General features: G+C 33.6%; 2 protein-coding genes across 2 annotated transcripts; one reads left to right on the forward strand and one right to left on the reverse strand.

Moving 5' to 3' along the window:
• The first annotated feature begins 204 nt into the window (after positions 1-204).
• LOC119643895 (stearoyl-CoA desaturase 5-like) lies at positions 205-8,076 on the forward strand. The gene is made up of 5 exons (XM_038043397.1): positions 205-304; positions 6,251-6,561; positions 6,642-6,978; positions 7,062-7,405; positions 7,485-8,076. Exons 2-5 carry the CDS (start codon positions 6,252-6,254, stop codon positions 7,736-7,738), a joined length of 1,245 nt encoding a protein of 414 aa, XP_037899325.1. The 5' UTR covers positions 205-304; position 6,251; the 3' UTR covers positions 7,739-8,076.
• Positions 8,077-8,301: 225 nt separating this feature from the next.
• On the reverse strand, positions 8,302-9,544 carry LOC119643894. Its single transcript, XM_038043396.1, has 3 exons — positions 8,975-9,544; positions 8,631-8,690; positions 8,302-8,524 (listed from the first exon to the last, which is right to left on the reverse strand). The coding sequence occupies exons 1-3, from the start codon at positions 9,542-9,544 to the stop codon at positions 8,315-8,317; spliced, it is 840 nt and encodes a 279-aa protein (XP_037899324.1). The 3' UTR covers positions 8,302-8,314.
• Between the last annotated feature and the right edge of the window lie 232 nt (positions 9,545-9,776).

A 9,776-nucleotide genomic window follows, 5' to 3' on the forward strand; every position in this document is an offset into this window, starting at 1 on the left:
GTTCATCAAAAATAGCTAAAAAAAAAAAATAAATAAAAAAAAAAAAATTAAAACAAATTAAAAAATATTTTCATATAATGAAAACCTCTTATAAAGAAAAGTATCCTGCAATGTGGTGAAAAAAGAAAAAATAAATAAAACAAAAAAATAATAATAATAATTAAAATAAAATTCGTTCTTAATCCACTTCAAAATTTTCTTGTGGCGAAATTGAAAAAGTTTGCTAATCTAAAGAAAAAATTTTGATAAATTTTTTTTTCCCTTTAATTTAATTTGCGACACCACACCAGGATACTACGATCAGGTAATAATTGTTACTATTAAAAACATTATCCTTATAAATGTTAAGACATAAGGACAACTTTTCAACCGATCAAAATTGAAATTTACCCAAGGTGAAATTTACGCAGGTGAAATGTTAATGTTTCCGTTACATTTTTGTGTTTCCTAAAATTACGTTGGACAGATTTTTGTTTCTCTTTTTCAAGATTGCATAATCGATCTAGAATCCCCCGATAAGTGGGGTAATGTTTTGTTAGCCAATCCATCCAGGCAGGCAAATTTTATATACTTGCAATGTAGGCTTCACAAAGTACACATATTCTCCACTTTACATTCTAAACAGGTCTGCATAAATTTTCGATTTTTTATAAGCTTTTTAAAGTGATCGAAAAAGTGGCTCCATCCGAACAAAAAAATTTTTAATAGTTTTCGTCCTTGATCCAAATCACGTTCGTGTACCAAATTTCTCCAAAAAATATGTCAATAATTTGCAACCCGTAGATTGAACAAAACAATACAGGACAGACAGACAAACTTAGATTGGTTATGAGTATGAGAAAAGAGTGTATCTCAAATCCATCCCCTTGCACTACAACGGATTTCAAAACTTGATCATTTAGACAATTTGTGTCTGTTTAGTTAAAATTATAACTTACTTTATAATTTCAAAAAGTCGAGAGGTTTTATTTATTTTGATCTATTCCTTAAATAATTATACTTACCTCCTGTATCACTTACCATTTGCGGGAAGGGCATAACACATTTGTGTAGATTTGTGTAACATCCGGAAGAACTTTAGATGGATTTATCTTTAATTAAGTCATCCGACTTAGAATCATTATACCCTATATCAGCTCTGGTTCAGAGTATATTGTGTTTGCGTGGCTGTACGTAAGACGTATAAGGGCTTATGGTAGACCGACCTTTTGTTCTATTGATTGTCCGTCTGTTCGTTTGATGTCTGTCCATATAAATTTGTGCCCAAGCTACAGGTCGCAATTTTTGGGATATTTCAATGAAATGTGGCACAATGACGTGCTTTGACCCAAAGACGATCGCCTCATTTTTTTGCATCGGTTCACTTTTTCGACCATCCCCCATGTAGCGCCTTATTTTGTAAAGTCGTAAAGATCTCTACAAAAGTGCTTAAATAATAGTGTTGTGGTGTGAAAGCTTTGGATCGGTTGTGGGAATATTTTAAAGCCTCTTTTATTCGGTTAGTTGAGGAAGTGCAAGCCTTACATGGTAAAAAAGTCGAATTTTGAATATTTCTTAGGGGAAATTAGCTGATAATAAATAAATTCCTCACCTCCGGACTACGTAGTTTTGTTTTTTGCATACCAGTGCATATAGGGATGCCCATGAAACGCAAACCCTTATATGCCAGAAAAGCCTAATTATTAATATATTTGTGATGAAAATTTGTTTAGGATGGTAGTTAAATAAAAAGATTAAGTGGATCTAGTTGAAATCACCTGGGTCCCAAATTGATGGGACTGGAATTGTTTTGTGAATTAAAATTGTGACTATAGCTTTGACCTTGAATTTTAATTTTCATCGATAAGGTTTTATCAATTTTATCGGTTCCTTGCTATCGCGTTTACATTTTGCCATAAATTACATCGTAACTCAAGCTGTTATAGAAATTCAATTCTCTAACCTAATTTGGCATCTCGTCATTGAATTGATTTACCTACGTGTATGTGTACAGATAGGACAAAACTTGAAATTGTATTATTGCCAGCATTTCTTTCTGGGGTTAAGAATAATAATAAAAATTAAAAAAGACATTTTTAAATAAAGTTTATTTAATTTTTATATTCGATCAATCGATCATCATTATGCAAATTTTAGACAACACCGTAAGAGGATCACAGTGGACGCAAAGTTTTTATACAAAATGTTTACTAAATTGATTGTATTGACAGCGGCAACAACAATAACGACAATAAAAAGCAGTGTCTGATCCGAACTCACTACTTAAATATGCTACAACATGCTTGATGAACTGCTTTAACGCTATGCATAGCAATATACGATCAGAGTAAATTAAAACGTGTACCAAAATAAATCCGTGCGTTAGCATTATAAATAATTTCCGAAACATTGCCACAAATGAACAAGATTAGAATGAATGATATAAGAAATAGAAGTTCGTGTTGGCCATTAATGTCGTAACGGAATTCCAATTTGTTTCTTCACCTGGCTTCTTCAACTCTTTCAAAATATATTTAAATCTAAATGAATCATTTACTGTTTTTACATAAATAAAAAAGAAAATGAAGCTATAAGCATATGGCACCTAAGGCATGTTTGCTTCATCATATAAGAAACTTTAGTTGAGCTGACTTTTTAACACTGCCGAGTGTTACGAGTTATTAAAAGCAATTCTCAAGTAGAAAAGTGGAAGGTACGGACGAATCGTCGATAGCTATGATACTCAAGCAAATTTTCTACATTTTTTTAACACTAAAAGATAATTACTGCGAAGTCTTATCCTTTGCACCTGTAATGCTTTTCCAAATGCTACTATATTGTAGTGTATATCGTATATTATATATGGAGGGTGTTTTACGAAATATTCTAAACCCCATTCAAAAGTATGTCTAAAAAACGATCTCTTTTTTTTTTTTTTTTTATCAACTTTTCTCAACAAATAATAAAAAGGGAAAAATTTTTCCAATGAGGAGTACCCGCTTAATAGGAGGAGTAAAATGATCCGATTCATTTTATATAGTGTTCGTCCTTAGTTCAAAACATGTGCCAAACTTCAATCAAAGTGTATTGAATTTTTCCACCTAGGCACGTTGAATAAAATATCGGTCAAGCTGAAGTCCTTTTGATTGTTGCATACATCGTTACAAACTTAATATGCAGGTGGATATATGCAAAGAAACTTATTTATTTTTATTTTTTTTACTTGTCACATATAGACAAACATGAAAATCTTATGTTATTCAAGAATATATAGTTTGCATGGTCCATTAGACAATAAGCTATACTTTGACATTCGAGCCGTAATACGAAAATACTTAATAACGAGAAAAATTTGTTATTCATTAAATTATTGAATTTTAGCTTGAAGAAATATGCGGACATCTTTGCCTGGCATTGAGCTTTGTCAACCTTAACTTTGATCACCCAAGTCTTGATTAAAAAAAAAGTTGATTTCTTTTCCAACTACCATAGAGCACCGCGATTGCGATCCCAACAAGAACAACAAAATATATAAAAAAAAAAAAAAATGGAAATAATAAAAGAGTTCGACACACATTCGTATATGACTGTAAGAATGTGTGTTTTTATGGTTAATTCACTTTCAAGAACACACAGACACAAACACATTGCTAATCGAAGAGTACGTTTACGATTTAAGCGTTTAAAGGCCAACTAGTCGATTGGTTAGCTATTCGGTTATTCACTTATACACTTCGTTCATGTGCGAGTGGAGTAGGTTAAGAGATATACGTAGAATATGTTTAGACAGGTTCTTGATGACCCAATTTGAAGGAGCAACAAACAAACAAACAACAAACTGCTCGCTAATCGTTATAAAGCAATTGCGTCTGTCAAGATTCAATGCTATTGTTGATGTTGAAAAAAGTGCTTAAAAGTCGTCTTAATTGTCATAAATACATGGAGTAAATTGTTTTTTGAATTATGACTATGTTCCTTTATAATTGAATCATTAATATGCATGTGTACGGAAAATGTAATTTCTTATTATTATTATTATTATTATTATTATTATTATAAATTTAGCCGGAGAATAAATTCTAAGACTAAGTCTTAAAGCACTAGCATCTAAGGCTTTCAGCTTTTATTAAAAACTCTCCCGCACTTGAGATTTGAACCCACGACCATTGGAGAGTTGCTAGTCGAGACTCTTGCCTACTCGGCCACTCAGACGGCTGTAATTTCTTATTTAATATAAATGCAGGTGCAGTGAGTCTCACTAATATTGGGTTTTTTCGTAAAGAAAGTGCGGGCAAATTTGGCATCTTGGAAACATTCGATTTCTATCTACCAAGATAACGAACGCAAGCCCAAGTCCGAGAATGACTCTTATATAACTGCCGCCAAGTGCGCATCCTCTTCCCCAATTATCACCAGGCATTAACCCTGTCAAAACATTCAATCTCTTCCGTCCGAGATTTGAAAAATAGACTACAAGAAGAACGGAGTAAGATCCCTGATCTCTGTTTCCTCCACTAGGAAATTTATAAAAAAATATGTCAGAATGAAAGGATACCCCATCAAACATTAATTTTTAATAATAGTTTGTTTTTTTCTTCGTTCCTTCTTTACACGAAAAACAACCCGATGCCATAAGTTGTTGAAGTTATTTGTTATTTGTCTTTTCTACTGGAAAATAGTATAAAAAATTTTTACGTTTGGACAATGGATTAGGTTTAACAAGCGTTTACCTCTTTATCGAGCGAAAAAGCCCAATGCTAATGAGACTGAACGCACTGCGTATGTATGCGTGAATTTCTGAAATAAATTCTTTTTCATAATTAATTTTCTTTCGTTTTCTTTGTGGCATTTCTAATTAAACATAAACGACGGTTTCCTGATGAAAAACGATATTTATAAATATTTTTGTAGTAAAATGTATTACATTATATACGCGTGATCAAGCGCATATGCGCGTATGTATGTAAATTTCAAAATTTTTGCTTATATTTGTTGACTGACATGATTATCTTGTTAAGGTCTGTTTACTGAAGCTTACAAAGCAGAAGCATGCACGCATATGAAATGAGATAACACCCGACAATAGGACGACCATAAAATGATTAATAGGAAAGTTCCCATCTGGCATAACAATGTAAAAAAAATAGCTATCTACACAGATATTGCATTTAATTTGAAAATTTCTCTTAAAAGTTCTCCTCTCGCATGTGAAGTGAACATAGGCTCATTACCGACTTAATTCGAATTCTAATGGCAACCATTAATAACACATCGTAAATTCATCCGCTGTCTCGCAGCTAATTATGCATATAAATAACAAAGTTATATACGACCTCGATACACTCTTCGATACTTCTTTTCGGTGCATAGTTTTGGTTAATCGTGATCGAATGACTCGATAAACAGTTCGAGTCCATTGAAAGTTGCTCCTAATAAAATTTGCTTAATAAAATTTTTGAAAAATTCTATCGTCTGCTATAGGCGTGTTGTTGGCATGTACATAGATTGAAATATTAGAAATTGTATTACTTTTAAAAGAGACTGATCAGTAAAGTTGACTTTCTTCTAAGCAACGACTTTATTCCAAAAAAGCCCACATTTCCAAGTCACAGCAAGAATACGATTTCGATGAAAACCTTTGCTTATCTGTTTTGAATATTTAAGAGATTACTTTAGACGATAGAGAACACGCTAAAAATTTAAACAAGGCAGAATTACCCGAACAAGTAACAAATCACAACATTGTCGAAACATTATTCAAATTAAATTGCAGTTCGAGGTGATCCCTCTTGCACGCAATAACATGGACGTAAGGTAAATTTTTGCTAGGAGCGCACACATATCCTTGCTCAGGTAAGATATTGCGAAGACCCTCAATGACTTTGCGTATCAACTTAGATGAGATGTACGACAGCGAACATATTAGATCCAGTTACTCAGTCGCCCCAGTTCCCCAAGTCAAAATTGTCAAAGGCATTCGAACATTGACGAATTGAAGTAAGTAATTTTTTAGTCACACATTCTCGTCCCCTTCAACTTTCAGTTGTTCTCAATTGCCAAGCAAATTTTACACGTTTCAGCCGCGTTCGATGATTTTATTAGAATTTTGAAAGAAGTTCGCTTCAAAGATAGGTTAAATGTTAATTTAAGCCTCACACAATATTGTACTGTTCGATTAGATGTGCGATTAAAGAAGATTATGTTAACTACACTTTAGGATTACATTTTAGGTTGTTCCGATATTTTATATATAATATATATTTTTTTATAGCATGGCGCCGAACGTTGTTGGCAGCACATTTATATTGGCTGAAACGGCGCTTACTGATACCAATAATAACAACAAAGTCACCTCTTCGCCACCGACGCCACCCAACGATCTCCTACCACCGACAGTCAATTCAAAGAGATTTGATCTATCAAGCGATGAGGTTAGTACCAGAGAAAAGGAGCATTTAAAAAAGCCCTATAAAGTGGAAATTGTATGGAGAAACGTGATTGCTTTCATTATTTTACACACCGGGGCGTTCTACGGTCTCTATTTAGTATTTGCCGAATTAGCAATTTTGGAATTTCTTTTCGGTAAACAAACACACATCATATCATTTATGCAGTTACAAGTGTAAGGAATAATTTTTTTATTTGTTTTCTTTCTTTTTTAGGTTACTTTTTGACATTCTTAGGGGGCATAGGTATAACGGGCGGTGCTCATCGTTTATGGGCTCATCGCTCCTACAAGGCTAAATTGCCTTTGCGTATAATCTTAATGGTCTTTGATACTTTGGCATTCCAAGACAGCATTTATGTTTGGGCTCGGGATCATCGCGTACATCATAAATTCACTGACACCAATGCGGATCCGTATAGTTCGCGACGTGGATTTTTCTTCTCGCATATGGGTTGGTTAATGTGCCGAAAACATCCCGATGTCGTAGAAAAGGGAAAACTGATTGATTTAAGCGATTTGGAGGCCGATCCAGTGATAAGATTCCAAAGAAAGTGAGTTTTTCTTAAACGCAGTTTAAATAGGTTTTGCTTGTTGTTTTTTGTTTTGTCTCTACAACAAACCTGTTATCGCTTAGATACTTTGTGATGCTTATGCCGCTTTTTTGTTTCGTATTGCCGGCAATTATTCCATATTTGGCTTGGGGAGCTCCGTTGATGCGGAGTTTCTTTATATGTAGTGTGTTGCGCTACACAATATCTTTACACGGAACTTGGACTGTAAATAGTATCGCCCATATTTATGGCACGAAACCGTACGATAAGAATATCAGTCCGGTTGAAAGTAAGCTGGTATCGATTGTAGCACTCGGCGAAGGCTGGCATAATTATCATCACATATTTCCGTGGGATTACAAGGCGGCCGAACTAGGCCGTTATCCTAATGTAACTGTCACTATATTGAATCTATTAGCGAAAATCGGTAAGCTATCGTCCTTTTAGATGCGTACAATTCTTTTATAAATTTTTTTTTTCTTTTTTTTTTGTTTTTTGCAATGTAGGTCAAGCGTATGATATGAAAACCGTGTCGAGGGAAATGATACTTCGACGTACTAAACGTACTGGCGATGGTAGTTATCCGTTCGTTCTTAAGGATTTAAATAATAATGAGCCTGAAACGACTAATGTACCCGCAGATATGTTATCGCAATTGGATCATGAAAAAGAAAAAGTTTTTATTTGGGGTTGGGACGATAAGGATATAAGCGAAGATGATCGCAATTTAGTTCACATTTTAGATAAAAAGGATATTTAATGAGAAGAAAAGAGTAAATATCAATAATTCATTAATTTAGTATTACATACATACATACACATATAATATAATGCGAAATCACATACTATTACATATATATATATATATATATATAACATAAATATCATAGGTTTCATGCGGCAAATGCCAATTAAAGATTCACTTGGAAACGTTTACCTTAATTTTATGAAATTTTTGTGCATAATTTTCACGCAAATTCTTGGTTGAACAGTTTCACTTATCATTGTAGTTGTAAGCAAGAAAATCGCTAATAAAAAAAAATCTCGTTTATGAAGAGGAAATGATCGGTCAATTTATTTCTTGCTGAGATCAACAATCTCTCTATCTCTATCTCTATCTCTCTCCTTCTCTCTCTCTCTCTCTCTCTCTCCTTCTCTCACTCTCCTTGTTATATTAAGGATATATAGTTAAAAAAGTAAATAAATAGTATTTGGCTGAGGAAATTTTTTTTCTTTTTGTGACTGAATAAAAAAATAAATAAATAAATAAAAATAAAACAAAATTCGCTTATATCGAAAATGTAAGTTTGAATTTTATTAACACAAAAGGAAAGCCTTAATAACGGTGCACACCGGCACTGTTGTTAACGCCATAATTGTAATTGATATGTTGCTGGTCATCTTGCAAATTGACCTGTGTACGAGCCGCGTATATTAGAGCGGCAACGAAAGCAGCATTATTCAGAATCATTGAAGTGAAAGTGGCCAGCTTAAGCGTCGGCAGTATAAATGGCAAAAATGTACCCATTAAAATAGCTGGCAATAGCTTCAAATAGTTATCGGAGAATGAATGATGATGAGAAAAATGTAAGTTATTCTTGTCTTTCGCAATGCATTTGCATTGCATTAAACGAATTAAAATAGAAGCTTACCATGACAGGTAATGCCATCTGTAGGATGGCATGCTTAAATGATGATTTCTTTTTTAGTTTCTTCAGCTTTTTCATTTTTTTCAATTTTTTCAGTTTTTCCATTTTCTGATTTTTTTTACCATCGATTTCCAATTCGTCGAAAACATCGGGATCTTCTGTGTCTAAATTTAAGCCAGTTCCACTTAATAGTTCACTTAAACCGCCTGAGTTTTTTTTGCCGCGAGCACTTTCAGATCGACGGTGATAGTTGATGATGGACTCTGCGGGATGAGAATAGTATTTGGTTTCGATTTTATTATTTTTTTTTCTTTCTTTTTTTGCAATAATTAAAGGAAAATACTTTTCTTAAGAGTTAGTTTTAATTTGTTTTCCGGACTCGGTATAATTTTCACCATAAGGCCGGGTAAGAAGCGCAATTTAATGTTACGGTTCTTGAAAAACTTTTGCAAATTTATCATCAAATGTTTATTTAACTCTTTATCGGTCATTTGACGGAAACGTTCGCTAACTAAGCTGCCCATTGCGTCTTCGTTACCAAAGAATTGATCGAGAAAATCTTTGGTCAGATTGCCGGTGTGAGGCCAGTTTTTGCGTTCTTCCATTTTCTGCAATACAAACAGTTTAGTACACCGCATAGCAGTAAAATCACGCAAGCATTCAAAAATACGCATTGGAATTGAAGCCCGAAAGTATGGTAGCAACACGTCGATCGTTTCATTTCTTTTAGCGTAAGGTCTTTGCAATAATTTACTGTCGCTAGATAGCGCCGTTAGTTGTCGCTGTTCTTTTTGTTGTTGTTGTTGTTGTTGTTGTTGTTGTTGCGAGTATGGGTTTGAGGGCTCACTAACTACGCCAGCGACAACGATAGCGTATAGTGTATAGAAACAAATAAGTTCCACAAACGTGGTTTGCATTTTGCGCATGCGGTTGAAAATTTATAAACTTGGAAAAGGAAAACAAAAAGCAAAAACAACAAAAAAAAAAAAAAACGCGAAATAAAATCTTTCTTAATTAATTAATTTCTTTGTAAAATTCTGTCCAACAGAAGGTAGGAAACAAACCAGCGCGTATTTTTTGCAACTGTTCGCAACAGTGTTTTGTACGCTACTAAAAGAAAAACACTTCAGTTTCAATTTAATTTCCACT

The sequence above is a fragment of the Glossina fuscipes genome, unplaced genomic scaffold, assembly GCF_014805625.2.
Source record: "Glossina fuscipes isolate IAEA_lab_2018 unplaced genomic scaffold, Yale_Gfus_2 67086, whole genome shotgun sequence".
NCBI classification, from domain to species: domain Eukaryota; kingdom Metazoa; phylum Arthropoda; class Insecta; order Diptera; family Glossinidae; genus Glossina; species Glossina fuscipes.